Here is a 21221-nt window from a genome sequence, read left to right as displayed (position 1 = left end):
AAGAACAAAGCAATGACAAGTCAAGGTTGGAGGGGGCTGTATGCATAGAATGGACTCACTGTTATAAGCACTGAGTGAGGTCAGTGTTTCTCAAATCCCACTATACAGAAAAATAAAAATGGTGCTGCCTTCACAACCTACACCCAAGCCTATAGATGACACGTGCAATGAAAAACAGAAGAGATTATGCCACTATAAAAGACCCTTAGAACGACTAATACTGCATTATATTTTGATGTATTTGAATTTTTGCTGATTAGAGGAATTGTCTAAGGCTTTATCCAGTGAGTAATTAAAAACCCTGAAGAACCTCTAGGGCTCCGGCTGTAGTTACTGGAAAGAGAGTCACACACAAGATCATACTGGCATGGAGAGACATGCCCCAGTTTTGGCTCATAATGCCAGATGGATGCTGGACTGGCAAAGCTCCCATCTGGTTGACTTCTGCCATTAAATGAAAAAATAAAATAAATGCTGATAATATTAATGAAAGCTTGTTTCAATATAGGGATATGAAAAGAAATGCAGTTTATTGTAATTAAAGGCCAGTTTCCGGCCAAACTCAGACAGCTTTGAATGAGTATTAATACATGTACAATACAATACACCACCGATTTAAGTTAATTTATTTGATAATATTTGCTTGATACTGGTGTTAAAAACAAAGTACTTTAAGAACTAAATGAAATTACAAGCAATAAAACAACAGATTTTTTATTACTATGCAATTGTATCAATTTAATTTGTGAATATGCCTTCAAATTTAGCACTAAACAATGATATTGCTCTCATGTTGGTATCGAAAGTTTGATATTGTGATGTTAGTACCCTTGAACATACTTTTTTATTACTTATGTTTTTAATAGTCATTCTTTATATACAGGTTTCCTAATGGAGTCACAAATGTTGTTTTTTTTCAATTCCAATTACCTCTGCATTCAAAAGGCATGCATGGGGCGTTATGGAAGCAAATTTATTGCAAATCCGATTTAGGGGGATCAAAATATCCTCAAAAATATTTTAAATTAGACTGCAGCTTCCAGATAATGCAGTAGCACTGCCAGATAATATGAGATCCTAAAAGCAACACAAGCTGTCAAAATAAGCCCAATAAGCTGTCTGTGATAAAAAGCTCCAACTGTTTATTTCATTTTGGCAACAGATAAGTGAAGAATATAGGATTTAAGAAACAGTAACATATTTATGTAATGGCTGATGCATTTGGACAAAGTTGCTGAGCCAAATGCATTATATCAGGATGTAATGTGATATTTTAAAAAACTTTTTACAGAGTACACAATATAGACTAGTATGCAAATGTTGTAAGACTGGAATTGCAAGTAAAGGGGGGGGGGGCTCTGGCTGTGCTCTTGCTTTTTTAACAGATGCATAACTTCATTACATTATAATTTAGAATAGTCAGAATAGTCACAGGACCAGTTTCCAGGTGGCTTTTTAAATATGCCAAGTTCAAATTGAAAGAAAATGCAGTGCTCGTGAATTGAGCCACTGTTTAATGTATACACTATACAGTTCAAAAGTTTCAAATGTATTATTTTATTCAGCAAGGATGCATTAAATTGATCAAAAGTACTTAAAAAATGATAATTTATATTTATTAAAGTATCCGGAATCTGTTTGTTTCCATAAAAACTTTGAATGGTAGTGTACATACATATGAATATTTAGTTTGGATAAAAGTATCTGCTAAATGGCTAATTGTTGGTTCTAGTATTATTTCTGGTATTCTAAAAGGTTTTGAAAAGCTATGTTGGGCTATACTAATTTATCCTCATCTCCCTCCTTACAGGAAGAAGTCCTTCCTCTTCTCTGCACTTTACGCAGCCTGCATACTTGGTGGGCGGCATGTAATGAAACAAAGGGAGAAGTTTGAGTTGAGGAAACCTTTAGTACTTTGGTCTTTAACACTTGCAGCCTTCAGGTAAATATGTCTAGAGGTAAATGGGTCATACGTCTTACATGCAAATGTTCGAGTGGGTGTATTTGAGGGTGTTATCCATTTGCCTAAAACACCTGTTAATCCAAAGACATTTGCTTACCTTAACATGCTGTTATTATGATGGAAATATTACTGTAGTATGTAAACTAGAAATATGAACAGTTGAGTGATTTTTTTACATCACAGGCACTACGAAGATTTCACTGCACATTAAACCAGATGTCATAATGCAATGGCAGTGCAGATCAAAGCCAAGTTTGAGACCTCCTTCCCATGACATTTTCTCAGTTTTGCTAAAGATTTAAACCAGTCGAAATGGAAAGACACTTCACATTTATGTGATGTGTACTTTCTGTTTTTGATTTTTTTAAATGATGTCGCTTTGCACGTTACAATACAGCACTGCAGTGAATACTGTGTATTCATAAATTGTTTCATGTTTTAGCAGATTAATGGTGTGCATTATAGGCAGAAAAACAAGCCACTTCCTCGTTCCAAGTTACTTCATAAAGACCTGCATATATGGTACATAAGAGGCCTGCATATATGATTTTGTATTGACATCTTAATGATATGGTAAATGGTACAATGATATAATATATCACACTCTTCTGTGTGGAGATCAGCACTAGTTACTTTAGAAAGGCGGTGACACAGGCTACCTCGCACTTCCAGGTTTTTCACATGATCCAGTCATTGGCAGCTATTATAAGAAACTTAAAACTGGAACCTGAGTGCCAAGTAACTGCTCAGCCATAAAGCATTGTTATAAGTAATGCTATGCCCTGAGTCCTAACAGTCAAATAAAAAAGTACTATACACCTGTATTTGATTTTAAATGTTACTTTTGTTTTGTTGCACCTCCTTCTTCAGTATATTTGGTGCCATCAGAACCGGAGGCTACATGGTGAACATCTTGATGACCAAAGGCCTGAAGCAGTCGGTGTGCGATCAGAGTTTCTACAACGGACCAGTCAGCAAGTTCTGGGCCTATGCTTTTGTCCTCAGCAAGGCACCTGAACTAGGTGAGATTGTACACAAATAGGTCCCCTTTTAGTTTTATGGGTTAAGATTAAAAGGAGCAGAAAGCGATTTCTGAGAAATGCTGTTGAAAATTTAAATCAGCACCCAAACAAACCATTTGGTGAATATTTGCTATATGTCTGGTCTGTGTGTGTGGAAATATTGTGTTTGCACATAGTCCTGGCTGTGTAAATAGGAGAAAAACTGTAGAAAGACTGTAAAAAGAGAGATGCCTGAGATATTACCACAGAGGAAAAGGTCAGAGGAGTATTACTGAATGAAGAAGGTTACGTTCAGGCAAGAGGACCTGCGTTAATATTTGAAATAGCTTTCCAGTGAGTTAGAAATGTTAAAGAGTGGGAAGGCCTGAAAACGGACACATGGGTTCCATAATTTCTGCTCAATAAGTAACAATAAGTTTTTATTTTTCATAGAACCAAGATATGTTTTTGTTGATGAATCCCAGCTGATTTATCCATACTGTGATCGGTGCCTGTGCTGTTGCATAGTGTGTTCGTTATTTTGAAGGCAGAGCAATGAAGGGAGGGGTCTGTTTCTTTTGGGTAGGGGTGTGTTTGTCGAATTCAAATATAAACAGTGTTTCTCAGAAACCGCTTACTAGTGCCATTTGATACATTTGTTTAAATTGCTAAAAAGTATTTTTTCCCTATTACATGACTATAGCATCGCATACTATAGCATACTCATCGCTCAATTAAAGTATCATTAAACTGATATTTTAATAACACTTCTACATACATATACATATGTATATATATATATATATATATATATATATATATATATATATATATATATATATATATACAAATTGTTTATATTTGCTTATATAAGCCATCATTTTAATATTAGTGCATGTGTTTCAAAAAGGTAAATAAAACTAGATTTTAAAACTAGCCACAAACTGAGTATCAGCAACCTCAAGACATAAAACTGCTATCAAATTTCTGCATCATGGCACAGAAACCAAACTGGTGAAAAATGTATGGGGTAGTAAGTATATCTACATAAATATGTACACAGTGATATAAAGTTAAATGGTTCTAGTTAAATACATTCTGCTTCATCTATGTAGCCTGCTCCTAAGCATTACTGAGAAGCCTAGTGTTCATCTACATGAATATAATTGGTTGTGAAAGCATAACAGAATTTGTTAGCGTGGACCTTGCAGCGTAACCCCAAGTCTAGAAATCTGGGATAGTGGTTCTATTTTCCGCCTGCCTGGGCCTATTGTATTTGCCTTGTCCTGGCGGTTAGTGGGCTACCAGGCCCATTGTAAAGACAAAAAGACAGCACTAAGACAACATGAGGACCTTAACATCACTTCTAGGGCCAGGCCAACCGTGATGATGAGTCATGATGCCTTGTTGTTGATGTACAGCAGGAGACACACCAATATATATAGACTTTTGACCAACTGAAAACATGCACTTGCCCTCTGATATATATACCATTTCCATCCCATGTGTTCAAGAGAAAGAAAAAAAGCTTCACTTTTTCTGGGAAACTGCCATAAAGAATCAGTTATAAAATACTAAAAAATGTTGCTTGAACCAGGAAAGCCAGTGACGCCGTTTTCCTACTAAATAAATTACTTGGGTCTCAGAGCGAGCAGATGAAATACTGTAAAAATGGGAGTTCTAAAAGGGGGCATGGGAAGGCTAAGGGGCCATTCTTTGTCAAATCAACCAAAAACTTCCCCCAGCTCAAATTTTTGATTTAGTTAATACTTGTTCTGTAGAAAGACAAACAAATATGAATGAAAGTCAAAATATTAAATTTCACAGATATATATTTACAGATTCATTTATAAAGGGGATGACAACTTTCACCTGAGATTTGGAGCTAATTTAAAGGGTGTAAAATGACTTTAGAAAGATGGCAGCATCATTATTTTTTTTTTACACAGAGATTGGTATGTCTACTAATAAAACCTGTTGACTTTAGCAAACGTTGTTGCATTATATACCAACGATGACAGTTCAAAAATGACAAAAAAGCATGTTTTTTTTGCCTCAAGTTTGCATGCCTGTAACTCAAGCATTAAAAGATACCTAAATATCCTTTTAGATTCTGGTTCTTAAACTTTCCTTTTGGTTAGTATCCCAGAGATATGGAGATCATGATGTGGCTCCACAAGTAAATTGGGTTAAAACCAATTGGGCCAAATTGGGCTACTTTGCACACAGCTGATTCTTTTTTTTTCCTTTTTTCTTTTTGAAGAGGAAAACTGAAGAACAAATAATGCTGAAACTAAAAATGTATTTTGTGCTGTTCTATCAACACAATTGCATAGAACATATCTGTCCAAAGTTTGCATGCATGTAACTTTAAAAGTATTGAAGCTCTTAATGGATCATAATATCCATCTAGATTCTCATTCTTAATAAACTTTCCTTTTGAAATCTTCATTTTCAAGGTCCTATATAGTTTAGTCCCAAAGATATGGGTATCTCAAAGCAGCTCCATGTACAAATTGTTTAATATTTTGGCTTTCATCACTATTTATGCTTGTCTTTGTTCAGAAAATGTTTACAAAATCCAAATTTGAGCCGGGACCTCTGGTTGAGCTGACACGGAATGACTCTAAGGCACAGTGTACAATCACCAGATATAGTTATTCAAAAGAAACCTCTTCAGGGTGATACAAGACCCCACTGTGAAATTATGCTGCTTTTTATGAAATGTAAATTATTAAACAAAATATTAAATGCTACTCTTTTTTTTACCTCAAGATGACTTGCAGTACCCGCTTTGAGCAGTATGTTATCGGTTGTCGTCATGGAATAAGACCTTATCAAGCCTTATCAAGCTTTTCCAGTGTAACATGACATCCATCGTGTCTGATGAAGACACTGTTTTAAAGACAAGAAAACCAGTACAACAGTGGTTATGAAGAAAGACCACAGGTTGTTGTGTGCCTCAAAATACGAACTTCAGACAGTATGAAGCCGAAACAAGTTAAGACTTAGCCTACCTAGAGACTTCACATATTCATAACCATAACTAAAGAAGCCTGTTGAAGTTGATTAGTACTGTATTTATAACAATGTTTCAAATAAATCCTAGGATCTTCCAAGAAAGGTCATGTCTATGTTGATGCATGCAGCTGAGGGCAACTGACCTAATGTGTAACACAAAAACTTGAAATGTTTTAACCCCTTAAGCCCGAAGTGGTCCGCTCGCGCACGGTACACTCCGGTTTAGATGAATAACTCTGCGCCCGTTACGAGTTGATAAAAACGGATAGATGCATTGGAAAGCTGAGATTCTAAGCTTTAAAATGACATATATTACGTGTTATTATATTATACATATATATAATAGTATTTAATATAAATAATTTTGTAATACTATAATATGGCTTTTCTCAGCATTAGATTGTCCAAATGTAATAAAAAATTACATTTTCTTAAAATATAAAAAGTGTTCTAATATACCTACTATTTGACCATCCTTGCTATATTTTGAGTTACGAGTCTTTAAATTTGTGAATGTCACTCAGAAAACGACGGTTTTAGAAATGTCAAGGACTGAACAAAAAGGCTACCTTTGTTCCCAATGCTGTAACTTTTTCTTACTTTATCATATCATCACAAAATTTGATCCAGATGCATGACAAATATAGGGGGACATCACCAAAAAAGAATTTTTATGTACCTTATTTCTGTCCTGAGTTATTGCATGTCAAATAATAAATATTTATAAAATTATTAAAACAATAATACTATTTTTGTCTTTATCAGCAGTTTCTCTGCATTATATTGTCTAAATGTAATCAAAATTTATATTTGATAAAAATATAAAAAGTTTTCTAACAAATGATACCTACCGTTTTACTCTGCTTGCTATAGTTTTGGAGTTATGAGTCTTTAAAGTTGTGAATGTCACTCAGAAAACAACAGTTTTATAAATGTCAAGGACTGAACAAAATGCTAAATTTGTTCCCAATGCTGTAACTTTTGATTACTTTGTTAGCAACACAAAATTGTATTCATATACAGAACACATATGGGGGAACGTCACCAGAATTAGGCTCCGACCATGTTTCCTACCTGAGTTATTGCATATCAAATAAAAAATATTTGTAAAATGTTAAAAATATATATTTAAAAAATAGTATTTTATAAGCAGTTTCTCAGCACTAGATTGTCCAAATATACTAAAATTATATTTTCTAAAAATATAAAAAGTTTGCTAACAAATGATACCTACCATTTGACCCTGCTTGCTTTAATTTTGGAGTTATGAGTCTTTAAAGTTCTAAAAATACCCTTAGGGCTTTTAACCAGTGTATAGCACAGTGCTGTTTTCACTGTTTGAACGGCAACGTTAGTCAAATTAAAACTTGTTTTGTCTAATGAATGCATTGGTAATCTTTGCCGTGATTAGATATTCGAGATCTAGAACATGCAAGTTTAATTTAATACCTTAACCTCTACTTGTACAAAAATAACAAGATAGCACATGAGACAGCCAATAGTTTCACAGTAACCGGCGTTTTTGTTTTAGAAACAACTGTAAAACCTTTCTCCATTATCCACCTATATCCCTCTCACAATCCATATCTTGCTCTTATACTTTCAGGAGACACACTATTCATTGTGTTACGCAAGCAAAAGCTGATCTTTCTGCACTGGTATCATCACATCACAGTGTTGCTCTACTCCTGGTACTCCTACAAGGACATGGTGGCTGGCGGGGGCTGGTTCATGACCATGAACTATCTGGTGCATGCCGTCATGTATTCGTACTACGCTCTTCGGGCCGCCGGCTTCAAAATCTCTCGCAAGTTCGCCATGTTCATCACCCTGACGCAGATAACCCAAATGGTGATGGGCTGCGTGGTCAACTACCTGGTGTATTCGTGGATGCAGCAAGGCCAAGAGTGCCCATCCCATGTGCAGAACATTGTGTGGTCGTCTCTCATGTACCTCAGCTATTTTGTGCTCTTCTGCCAGTTCTTCTTCGAAGCCTACATCACCAAGACCAAATCCAACGCAGCCAGGAAAAGCCAATAAATCAAGGAATTGATTTTGAAAAGTGAATCAAGGAGAGGTGTGGGAAAAACAAAGTGGACCAATGATTGGATAGTGGATGGATGAGTCTTTCCAGTTGGGGCTTATGGACTTGAAGAAGAAAGAAGAGAAGACCATGAAAGGCTACTATCAAAGCTTGTCCATACTGTACTACTAACGTATAGAGATAAATCTCCCCCCAGTAGGGGTGCTCTATTGAGCTGCACTGAGAAATCATTATGGTTATATCAGTTGAACAAAAAAAACTAAAACAAAAAAAAACAAAAAAAAAGTGTCTTTATGTGATGTTTATGTGCCCAACTCAATTCTCTGCATTTAAAAAGAAATGTATAGATTAAAAAGGGATGCAAATCAAATTCAAACAGAATTAAGAAGTTGAAATGGACTGGGATATTTTGGAAAAAAAAGAGAACATTATATGGATAGAATCAATATTTGTGTGGTTATGTCTAAACATTAAATGTTACTGTTGAATTTTTATTTTGTATTGATTAGATACTAGAGTGTGTATGATAGTTTTGTATGAAAGCCATGTCAATGGATGACTGGTCAGTGTTGAGCTAAAAAAAAAATTGCCACAGTGTGTTCAGCATCGCAGCACCAAAATCCTCTCAGGTCTTAAGAGTTTTCCATTTGATGTTCATATCATTTTAGGGGGGAAAGAAAAGAAAAAAGGCAAAATAGTCAAGGTAGTCAAATAGGCCTGAAAATGTTAATGCCATTGGATTACACATACACAAGCAACCACACAATTATTAAAAAGAAAACAAGGCAGAGAGAAGAGCAAGACCAATGAAGGCCATTTTAAGAGGACATTTCAGCCAAATGATCATCAGAACACCTGAGGCCATTGTGGAGTATGAATCATCAGACCTCTCTGAATCTGTGATTGTTCTGACCTCTGAAAGGCCTGGCCTTCCTCCCATGGCTTAAGGTCATGATTTTCATCTATTCCAAAGACCGACGGCATACAGTGTCCAAACAAGCCCTGTCTAGAGGACCATGAAGTCAAGCATACTTACACAAAATGTCTATATTCACTGTAACAAACCTACTGAATGGTGTCTATCGTGCTCTTGTGCATTCGCACTGTATACATGTAAAGCATCTATAGACGATTTTAACAAAGAGCCATGAGTGCTGAAATAATAATGTGTCTGTTTTTTCATTTGGTTTCTCCTCGTTTACTTTGGTAGGACTGTGAGATATTCTTTCTGGTACATACTTTGCTATCGTCTCTGCATGACAAATATCTGAACTGTCACTCTTGCGGTGAACAGGCTCAACGACATGCCAGATGGGAGCACTATTGCCTCAGCGACAATGACATAAGACACAAGTTCAGACTGTCCTGGTTTCTAAAGCCATACTAAGCAGCGTGTTGTTGTGCTGACTGGAGTTGGGCAGTAATGAGAGTGACAGAAATTGTACTAAAAGACATTTGAACCTTTTGGAAATGGTGTTAAAATTACTATGAAATGCACAGATTTGACAGATTTACATCACGCCATATTTGACTGGAAATCTTTGGTGCAATTAAATGTTGTCCAATAAGTGTTAAAATGATTTAAACTAGTTATTAAAACAATCAGAATATTACAACAATGCTAAAACATTATATAAAACAAAGATTGTACTGCATTTAATTGAAATATCTGAAATAAAACCAGAGATAGATATCAACTTAGATAGGAAGTTCTTTGAAATATCTCACACAAGGGCCTATAGAGTCAACAAAAGTTGAGATTTTGGCATTTTAAATGAACATCACAAAATTATAGTCCTGTGTTATTATTAAAAAGCAATCAATAAAACAAAAACATCCACCTTCAAGTCACTTTTCAAGAAAACATTTTAAGTGGTAAGTAACCATTCCAGTGATGCAGACAAAATGAGGGTACTTTGGTAAATTAAGTGTGCAGTTAACTTCAATTTTGGTTGTACAAATTGACTGAATGGGTTTTAGAAAGTATTGTTTATTCTGTGCTGTTCTAGTTCATCGCTGCATGCTTATTGCTTCTAAAACAGGAAAAACTGGTGAAAAAGAAAAACAAAATGTGGCTGACGTGATAAGTTCATCCCTTCAGGACTCTTCCGTTCAGCCAATCACTGGCTACAGGAAAAAAAATGACAAAAATTAGTGCACGATTTTGTTCAGGATCAAGGGAGGAGAGTAAGAAGTAAAGAGAGCTGGGATTACTTACAAATTGAATAGTCGATTACATGACACAAATTGTAGGTAGTAATCCATTACATTATGCATTTAAGGTAATATAACCTACTACTTTTTGATTACTTTTTGATTACTTTTGACCTAACTTGTTAATCACATTGACTTGAATAGGATCATTTTGTACCATATTAATATAAAAATACAAAGAGAAAGAAAAATATATATTTCATTCTTTGTTATCAATAACATGAAGTGCATTAAATAATACACTCACCTAAAGGATTATTAGGAACACCATACTAATACTGTGTTTGTATACCTTTGTATAAAATACCTTTCACCTTCAGAACTGCCTTAATTCTATGTGGCATTGATTCAACAAGGTGCTGAACGCATTCTTTAGAAATGTTGGCCCATATTAATAGGATAGCATCCTGTAGTTGATGGAGATTTATCCTCCAGACATTATCCTGCTGGAAGTAGCCATCAGAGGATGGGTACATGGTGGTCATAAAGGGATGGACATGGTCAGAAACAATATTCAGGTAGGCCGTGGCATTTAAACAATGCCCAATTGGCACAAAGGGGCCTAAAGTGTGCCAAGAAAACATCCCCCACACCATTACACCACCAGCAGCCAGCCTGCACAGTGGTAACAAGACATAAGGGATTAATGTTCTCATTTTGTTTATGCCAAATTCTGACTCTACCATCTGAATTTCTCAACAGGAATCGAGACTTATCAGACCAGGCAACTTTTTTTCAGTCTTCAACTGTCCGATTTTGGTGAGCTTGTGGTAGTCTCTTTTGTAGTCTCTTTTTCCTATTTGTAGTTGAGATTAGTGGTACCCGGTGGGGTCTTCTGCTGTTGTAGCCCATCTTGGCTTCACAAATGCTTTGCTGCATGCCTCGGTTGTAACAAGTGGTTATTTCAGTCAAAGTTGCTCTTCTATTATTATATTAAATAATATAACATTATCTTAATATTGCACTCAATTTTATTATTGACCTAACTTAAAATTACTTATAAATCTCAGCAGGTACTTCAGTTAAATACAGTGAGGCAAAAAAAAGTATTTAGTCAGCCACCAATATTGTGCAAGCACTCCCACTTAAAAAGATAAGAGAGGCCTGTAATTTTCATCATAGGTACACTCTAAAAAATGCTGGGTTAAAAACAACCCAAGTTGGGTTGAAAATGCACCGACCCAACAATTGGGTTGTTTTAACCCAATGGTTGAGTTGTTCTTACCCAGCAATTGGGTTGTCTTAAGCAACATTTAACCCAACCACTGGGTTAAAACAACTCAACCACTGGGTTAAAACAACTCAACCATTGGGTTAAAACAACTCAATTGTTGGGTCGGTGCATTTTCAACCCAACTTGGGTTGTTTTAGAGTGTACACATCAACTATGAGAGACAGAATAAGTAAAATAAATTATAATAAAATCTTTAAATAGACAATGTGATTTTCTGGATTTGTTTTCTTTCTCATTCTGTCTTTCATGGTTGAAGTGTAGCTATGATGAAAATGACAGGCTTCTCATCTTTTTAAGCGGGAGAACTTGCACAATTGGTGGCTGACTAAACACTTTTTTGCTTCACTGTATATTAGGAGATAGATGTACAGCTAACAAAAGTTAAAACATAGTAAAACAAAAAACAAAACAAAAACAGTTAAAAGACTCACTGAGTGATAATTAAAACAATAATTAGTGAAGTTAATAAACGTAATTTCGGGAGGAGTACGCCCATCCAATCTTTCAATTAATACCAAGGTATAAAACCAGCAGCTTACCTCTTCCCCTTTTTGGTTCCTGAAGCATCCCTCCTCCTCCCCTACTCCTCCTTTTGTACACCACATTGGTGGTGATTGAGGAGAGATCCCTGATACGAGTGTAAAGCGCTTTGGGTTTACAGTAGTACATATGAAAGCGCTATATAAATGACTCATTCATTCATTATTTTATTCATTCAATTTGCCTGTTATAGGGGGGCAATCGGAGCTCGGGTAGAATATCCTCTCCGAGCCCCTCTATAGCAGACAGCAAGCCAAATCTGTTTACCACTTTCACTAAGATTATATGGGCACACAAACTCGTGAAATGTGTTTGTTAGTTGTTTATTAGATATGCACTGATTTCTGAAACTTTTTCTCCAGTGATCAAATCACATGTGGCTCTCTGGTTTCAGTAGACTTGTGACTAGTGTGTACAATTCCACAAACCCTGAAGACCTTGGGCATATATAAGGCTTATTTAGAAAGAAAGAAAACTTAAAGTAAAAAGGTAGTAGGGAGAATCAAATAATTAATTTATGAATCATTTACTTCCATTGTGAAAATAACACATAATCATGTAATCAATATAAAAGTATAACTGTAGTCTTATGAGTATTTAAAAATGTAACAATCTAATTGCAAGTACTTAATTTTAGGAATCTGATTACATAATCTAGATTACATGTAATCAGTTACTACCCAGCACTAGTGACACTACTGTCACTGCCAACTGAGTTTTCTTCCCTTGTGACACCAAAGTCATTCACATCTTTGCATTACAGTTATGTGTAAGGAAATAAACTTTATTTGAGTCACTCACTGCCCTATGGAGAATGCCACAAAAAGCCTTAGGTCAGATGTGCCATGCTCTCTCTAGCTCACAAAATATCAGTTATTATTTTGAAAGGTCAAAGACACAGTCTGTGCAACATATCAGTCAACACTGGGACAGATTTTAAAATTGTGCTTCAAAAAAATATGTACATAATTATTAACAAGAGATTATAAATGGATGTAAATACTAAGTACAACATTTCTGGGTAAAAAATATTAGCGTAAATAGAAATTAAAGGGGTCATGAATTGAGAAATCAACTTTCCCTTGAGCTTTTAATATATAAAAAGTCATGGTAATATAAGAATATCCTGTACGTTTTAGAGCTGAAAACGTCCTTGTTAGTCAAAGAACAGCTTTTATTGACACCAGGCTCAGCAAACGATTGATTTTAGAATGTGCCTTATCCTGACGTCATTGTGTGTTGAAACACCGCTGCTACAAAAAAATAAGCACGTCTAATTCAGTAGCCCCGCCCATGGAGCTGTTCAGATCACGTTAGCCAGCAGCAATAAAAATGCTGAAAGAAATAGCAAGATATTGCCGTATTCCTGGTTGTGGAAGAACACAGTTGCTGCATAAGCTTCCTTTGGTTCCTACTATTAGGAATGAGTGGTTGGACTTTATTTTTAATGAAGTTCCAGGTCACGTGTAGAAGAATTAAACGTTTGTTCACCTCATTTCACTACGGATTCATTTGTAGTCTCAGGTCGAGATGGATTTGCAAACATACTGAGATTAAAACAAGATGCTGTTTCTTCTTAATTGGATCCGGCAGGATTGGTGCAACACACTTATGCGAGTAAAACATGTTTTTTATATGTAATAGTATTGTGTAACCCCTCCTGTTCGAACCACCCGCTCCAAGCAAGACTCGAACCCAGGTCCGCCGGCATGAGAGTTGAACGCTCTAACAAGGAGGCTAAACGCTGCAACCTCTAGCGTCAGTCGCTAGAGAGTTTCTTGAGGTCAGAGGAGTGAGATTTACTTGCACAGCAAATACTAGCTGGCCTCTGTTACAATTGCATTGTTACAGATAATTTTGATTATGTGTACATGTTTAAGAGATCATACCTTAACAGGCTGGAGAATACTTTATTTGTTGTTTCATTGCGATTCGGGGTTCATTATATGGGCCATGACTCACAAAGCCGAACGTCTTGGGGCTATGTGTTTTTCAGATGGGCTACCAAAACGTAAGCCCGTCGGCAGGCCGGTGATCTTGATCTGCACTGTTCACTCTCTTGACGTGATATTTGAAGGGCTCCGCGCTTATATCCACTGATCGGGCAGGCCAAGTAATAAAAATAAAAAAAATTCAATCGCGGATGGATGAGAAATAAATCATGTTGTTTGTTTGATAAAGACGTTTACGAGCCCTGTGATTGAGATATTTTGTGCAGGAGAGGACTGGCTTCTTTGTTTTAGATAGTTTGAGGATTGTTAGGTAGAGCTCACAGTGGGTGATTGGTCGGAATCACGCAAGATTTCTTTATTGGAAGTATTTATTGAATTTACAACTGCATATGTACAGTGAAGAGTGGTTACAGAATAATGCAGTTGTATCAAGGCGGGTTGTAAGTCAGTGCGGTTTAGGTTACACTAATGGCAAAATTCTGACAGAACGCTACGAACGTGCAGCGATCCTAAGTCAACTTCTGATTGGCTAACAGTCCAGGTGAAGCGAGGCATCTTCCAGTAGGAGAGAGAAAGTCACAGTAAAGTGTCTGATGTTTAGCACTACAAGGGGGCCATTTTTACATAATTATTCTGGTTGCCGCTTTCAAAACAATCCGTCCCTCATGTGAACTGACAGGGGAGCTGAAGCTCATTAAATATGCAAATCTTATCCAATCTTATACGTGGGCGTTTACTTCCAAGTCTTCAGTGCATCACACCATCAAAACCCAGTATTTTTTTACAGTCTATGATCAAAACCCAGCGTGCAGGAGAGAGCCTCAAAACCAGTGTAGAAAATAGCCTATTACTTATTTGTAATGTTTTTGAATGTGAAAACCACACAAACATCATTAGCTGACCTCAGACAACAGTATAAAAAAATTAAAAAGGCAGTTCATGACACCTTTAATGACTAGCAAGTCTCACATACGTGTTGGGGAAAGATACTTTTAAAAGCAACATGTTATTGCGTTACTCCCTAAAAAGCAACTAATTACGTTAGTTTTGTTACTTTTTCTCGACCTACTGTAAGCAAATCTACTGGCCCTTTCACACCAAAAATGAAATAAATAAGCCTCAGGCTGAAAAACATGCAAATTCACACCTGTTCAGTTGAGAACGCAGATCAAACAATCCTTTCAGCCATGCTGCCATTCTGGGTTGAAGAAAAATAGGATGCAGGAGAAGAAAGTCCACTTTTACTTCACACAACACCTTTGCCTCTTACCCCTGAATCCTCACAACATGGGGAAAGAAGAGGTATCAGTCAATAAGTGGGAAAACAAAGTAACTTGCATTAGTATTTGCAATGCATTACTTTAGTTACTTAAAAAGTAATCTGATTACATAACTCAAATTACTTGTAATGCATTAACCCCAACACTGCTCATAAGTCTGAATGAATACACTGTGTGTTCACGATAAAGAATACTGAAAATACAAATATATGAAATACAAAAAAAAGATTTCCTTTGAATTTCCTCTTTCTTTCCTTGCACCCTTCCCTCACATTCTAATGGGTGTGGAGCAGAAACGTGAGGAAAGGAAATGGGGATGCACAAATAAGAAATGAGTAGCATGGCCATGGCCATCATGTTTAATGTAGAGTCATAATTGTCATGTTATGTACATGCAGTGTTTATTTTGGAAAATGTAGCATAGTGTACAATATGGTATATAAATTACAACATGTCATATCAAACACAGTTTAAGGGATAGTTCACCTAAAAATAAAATTCTGTCATCATTTTCTCACCCTCAAGGTGTTCCAAACCTGTATAAATGCCTTTCTTCTGCTGAACAAAAAATATTTGTATATGCATAATTAAACAGTTGATGGATGGATCCCACTGACTTCCATAATATGAAAAATAGGCCCATCAGCTGTTTGGTTACAGACATTCTTCAGAATATCTTTTTTTATTCAGCAGAAGAAAGATGTACATTCATACATGTTTGGAACAACTTGAGGGTGAGTATAAAGAAAATGACACAATGTTTAGTTTTGAGCAAACTATCCCTTTAAAGTTAATAACCAATCAGCAATATCTCAGATAAAAAATACAAGTTCATATGTCACAATAAGGCCATTTTTATTTTTCAAGAAATGCAAAAAAAAAAGTTATTGACCTTGTTTGGCTAAATGTGTTAAAATATCAGTTGAAACAAACGGGCAACTATTCATTTTGCAGGGAAGAGAAGTTTGCCCCAGGCTCATATGTCATCATTACAGTTAAAAAAAAATACATGGTTATAGCCAATTAGGTCTTTGAATACGAGACCTATCAAAAGTAGGATATGCAACATAAGTCCACACAAAACACAACAGGCACTTGTCCAAATAATGCTGCATCCATGATGCACTAGTTATCAAATTCCCACACTGTAATCTTTAACACAAACATCATCATCACCATAATAACTATTATCATAATAAACAACAAATAGCACAACGTAAAAACAAGCAACAAACAAAATAATCGTTTCTTGCTAACAGCAGGCTAATGTCATAAAAACTTGTGCATGTGAGCATCAAAAAAAGTCTTTTTTTCAAACAAGTGCAGTGTGATAGCTTCTTTGAAGACATGGAGAGGACAAAATGAGAGCAACAAACAAACACCTGTTTCATATCCTACCCGTTCCACGTGGTCTTTGATACTCAGAACTTGCAGTGTAAACACGACTCACACCACCTCTTAATGCTGACATCGCCCTCTACTGGACAGGTGACACTAGCGCAAGCCTTTCATGCAGAGTCATTAGTGCTACTAGCCTAGAAATCTTTATGTATGTGGATTTATGTACAGGTCCTTCTCAAAAAATTAGCATATTGTGATAAAGTTCATTATTTTCCATAATGTAATGATAAAAATTAAAGTTTCATATATTTTAGATTCATTGCACACCAACTGAAATATTTCAGTTATTTTATTATTTTAATACTGATGATTTTGGCATACAGCTCATGAAAACCCAAAATTCCTGTCTCAAAAAAATAGCATATCATGAAAAGGTTCTCTAAACGAGCTATTAACCTAATCATCTGAATCAACTTATTAACTCTAAACACCTGCAAAAGACTCCTGAGGCTTTTAAAAACTCCCAGCCTGGGTTCATTACTTAAAACCGCAATCATGGGTAAGACTGCTGACCTGACTGCTGTCCAGAAGGCCATCATTGACACCCTCAAGCGAGAGGGTAAGACACAGAAAGAAAATTCTGAACGAATAGGCTGTTCCCAGAGTGCTGTATCAAGGCACCTCAGTGGGAAGTCTGTGGAAAGGAAAAAGTGTGGTAAAAAACTGCACATCGAGAAGAGGTGACCGGACCCTGAGGAAGATTGTGGAGAAGGACCGATTCCAGACCTTGGGGGACCTGCAGAAGCAGTGGACTGAGTCTGGAGTAGAAACATCCAGAGCCACCGTGCACAGGCGTGTGCAGGAAATGGGCTACAGGTGCCGCATTCCCCAGGTCAAGCCACTTTTGGGCTACAGAGAAGCAGCACTGGACTGTTGCTCAGTGGTCCAAAGTACTTTTTTCAGATGAAAGCAAATTTTGCATGTCATTCAGAAATCAAGGTGCCAGAGTCTGGAGAAAGACGGGGGAGAAGGAAATGCCAAAATGCCTGAAGTCCAGTGTCAAGTACCCACAGTCAGTGATGGTCTGGGGTGCCATGTCAGCTCCTGGTGTTGGTCCACTGTGTTTTATCAAGGGCAGGGTCAATGCAGCTAGCTATCAGGAGATTTTGGAGCACTTCATGCCTCCATCTGCTGAAAAGCTTTATGAAGATAAAGATTTTGCTTTTCAGCTCGACCTGGCACCTGCTCACAGTGCCAAAACCACTGGTAAATGGTGTACTGACCATGGTATTACTGTGCTCAATTGGTCTGCCAACTCTCCTGACCCCAACCCCATAGACAGTGCCGTTTCTAGGCATAGGCAAACTAGGCGGTCGCCTAGGGCGCCAACAGCTGGGGGGCGCCAATGAGCCCCCGCCCCAACAATATTTTTTAGTTATTTCATATATATTTTATTATTAATATTTCGTACTTTTGCTATTTCGAGGCATTATGATTAGTTGCGATTATTGGAGTGAAGTCGCCATGGTGATAGTGGCGCTGCTGTAATGAAAAAAGATCATGTAGAGGGCGGCAGGGAACGTCGTCATCCGTGGCGTTGTAACGCTTGTGTCCGAGTGAAAAATGCGGATAGCTCACTTAATGTAACTGGAGTGGATGTAAACACGGAGGCGATTAACATCACTTTATTCCCCGCTGAACTCTCATAATAATCCCCACACATGGGAGCTCAAGAAAGACTCAGTGCGCACATACACAAAATGCAGACTTCGTTTGCAGGGAGCGCGCGCAACTCTTAAAGGGGCCACACTATATTTTTATTCGTTACAGCGTGCTTTAGTTTCATCGTCATGAAAAGGTCAAAGCCATCAGGGGATCAGTATTGTAAAAAGAAAAAATAGGAAATATAAAAAAAGAAAGCGAAATATACAGGTATGTTAGCCTACTTATTGGTTACTTGTAGGACTTGTTCTCTACTAAGCTGGTTGCTCTATCATAAGGTTGAGCAAAACATTATATTAGTACTGGACGGACCACACGCCATGCTCATTTCAGGTGCAGAACATTATAGCAGTACATTTGAATACATTTTTTTTTTACATCAGAGATAGCTGTTTAGTGTAAATTGATCAAGTAGGCTAATACTGTCATAGCCTCACTAGGCGCTTTTTTATGAACTTATGCATCAGCCCCCCCTAAAAAAATATGTGATTAACCTTTAAAACATGAAACTGGCGCGAGGCTTCGGCTACGGCTTCGTCCCGTCTTTTAGTCTTTGTGTCACTGTGTTCTTCAATCCGCAGCGGTGCCAAGTGACATGTTTTCAAGCTATTGTTGTCTAATTTTTTGGCCTTCAGAACATCTTAATACACATATGTAGATCATAGAAATCAAAATTTTCTCGGGGGAGCATGCCCCCCGAACCCCCCAACATCTGTGATCTCAGTGATAATAAACCTACCTACATTATTCGATTAATGCATGTACAATATGCCCATGAAATAAGGAAGTCATATTTACTTAATAAGTTGTAGTTTTAAAAAAAAAAAGGGGGGGGGGGGGGTGCAACATATGAATCTCGCCTAGGGTGCCAGAAAGGCTAGAAACGGCCCTGCCCATAGAGAATCTGTGGGATATTGTGAAGAGAAAGTTGAGAGACGCAAGACCCAACACTCTGGATGAGCTTAAGGCCGCTATCGAAGCATCCTGGGCCTCCATAACACCTCAGCAGTGCCACAGGCTGATCGCCTCCATGCCACGCCGCATTGAAGCAGTCATTTCTGCAAAAGGATTCCCGACCCGAAGTATTGAGTGCATAACTGAACATAATTATTTGAAGGTTGACTTTTTTTTTGTATTAAAACACTTTTCTTTTATTGGTCGGATGAAATATGCTAATTTTTTGAGATACGAATTTGGGGTTTTAATGAGCTGTATGCCAAAATCATCAGTATTAAAACAATAAAAGACCTGAAATATTTCAGTTGGTGTGCAATAAATCTAAAATATATTAAAAAAATAATTTTTATCATTACATTATGGAAAATAATAAACTTTATCACAATATGCAATTTTTTTGAGAAGGACCTGTATTTATGTTCTACAAAAAAGATTGTGAATGCAAGCGCAGCAAGTAAATGTTATAATGGTACATAGACTATACAGTCTAGGAAATGTATGGGGTTTTAATCATGAATTTGATATTTTCCATTGTGTTCAAGCTTATTTATTTCAATTTCCAAATCAGCAGCTTATCGTCTCGTATGGCAGACGGTTTGAGATCACGTGACGTCCGTGAACCCACTCGGGACACGTTGTACTAGGCTAAGTCCAGTGCCAGTTTGAAACGAAACCCGAAGGCTACTCATTAATTACTTCAAATGTCTTTTATGAATAATTTATTTATATTGATTTCAATTTATGTTGCAACAGGACGGAGTACAATTACATTTGCGAAATTTCAGTGAAATGACATGGTCAAAAAGGTCAATTCTCAACAGTGTAGCGACGTAATGTATGCAGCACAGCGCACACAGAAGTCACTTTCTGTAGGTCAATACTTTCAACAAAATGCAATCAATATAAATAAAATATTCACAAAGGAAATTTTGAGGTAAAAATGGGCAACAGCTTCATTTTCTGTCCGGGGTCTTTTTTTCCCCTTGTTGTCCAGAAGGTCCAGGCAATTTAAGATCTAAAGAGGTTTCAGTCCTGGTTCAAACTTGTAGCCTATGCCTATTTCAGCATAGGCTACTATGCCAGCCCAAGATCCCTACAAAGCACACAAAGCTGTTGGTCTCTAGGCCTAATGTTATTTACTGCATTATAGCTGTGAAAATACAAACAATTTGTGACATTCCAAACCTGTTTGACTCTGTCTGAAACCCAAAACGCAGATCTCAGGCAACTCCAGTCACCATTCATTCACTTTCATTGCATGGAAACATGCAATCCTTTCTTTCTTTCTTTAAATAGCCTACACTCTCATTCAATTAAATGCAACAATTTATGTACAAATAGTATTCTGTTGTTGAGCTGCAAAAGGTCTAAAAAAGATTTTTAAAACATGAATACAAAACTTATTTGTTATAAGTCAATGGCTTTTTATATTAAAAAGACTTGTAATGCATTACTACTCTTACCCTTAGAAATAAATAAAATGTCTTCTATTCAAATAGGTCAAAATGATTAAGGCATAAGGAAGAATCTGGCATCACTGATGTCAAACCTGTCATATAATTTATCTGAGTAAAGTGAATGAGATTTGAGAGCTTGGGGGAAGATTTTAAGAGAATAACAGATTACATTCGTGTCTGTTCATCACACATGGCTATTGTAGCCTACAACACGGCTTTCTCTCAGAGTTCTCAGTCTATCAGGGGACTGAGCAGCAGTGCTGGGTAGAAATAGCCTGACAAGCCAGACCCACATCAAGATGTTTGGTCTGGAAACTCACCATTGACAGGGCTCAATCCGAGGGCCGGGATAAACGGTTGTCTTTCAAACTTCCTCTGCACGCGATAGGATAGCGCTACAACCAACCAGAGCAACGAAGGTGAAGCAGAGCTTGTTGATAGCAGGTTGATAGATTAAACATTCGCTATCCGGTAGGCAAAACTCCGTACACGTCT

The 21221-nt window shown here is 36.9% G+C and overlaps 1 protein-coding gene and 1 long non-coding RNA gene across 3 annotated transcripts in view; one reads left to right on the top strand and one right to left on the bottom strand.

The window, feature by feature from the left end:
* Positions 1 to 9195, top strand: part of elovl6 (ELOVL fatty acid elongase 6) — a 20191-nt gene extending 10996 nt beyond the window's left edge. For both annotated transcript variants that reach the window (XM_067457446.1, XM_067457447.1), the window contains 3 exons: positions 1811 to 1942; positions 2834 to 2985; positions 7592 to 9195. In XM_067457446.1, coding sequence (XP_067313547.1) covers positions 1811 to 1942; positions 2834 to 2985; positions 7592 to 8025 — 718 coding nt within the window. In that variant the 3' untranslated portion in view covers positions 8026 to 9195. The remainder of the gene's footprint in view (positions 1 to 1810; positions 1943 to 2833; positions 2986 to 7591) is intronic.
* Positions 1 to 21221, bottom strand: part of LOC137092910 (uncharacterized) — a 25681-nt gene extending 4460 nt beyond the window's left edge. Inside the window, exons 1-2 of the long non-coding RNA XR_010908355.1 lie at positions 21047 to 21221; positions 15117 to 15241 (exon numbers count right to left, since the gene is read on the bottom strand). This is a non-coding gene — a long non-coding RNA (uncharacterized lncRNA). The remainder of the gene's footprint in view (positions 1 to 15116; positions 15242 to 21046) is intronic.

This window comes from Pseudorasbora parva, chromosome 11, assembly GCF_024679245.1.
Source record: "Pseudorasbora parva isolate DD20220531a chromosome 11, ASM2467924v1, whole genome shotgun sequence".
Taxonomy (NCBI): Eukaryota; Metazoa; Chordata; class Actinopteri; order Cypriniformes; family Gobionidae; genus Pseudorasbora; species Pseudorasbora parva.
The sequence above is the reverse complement of the archived record's forward strand: the minus strand, read 5'-3'. Positions and strand labels throughout refer to the sequence as shown.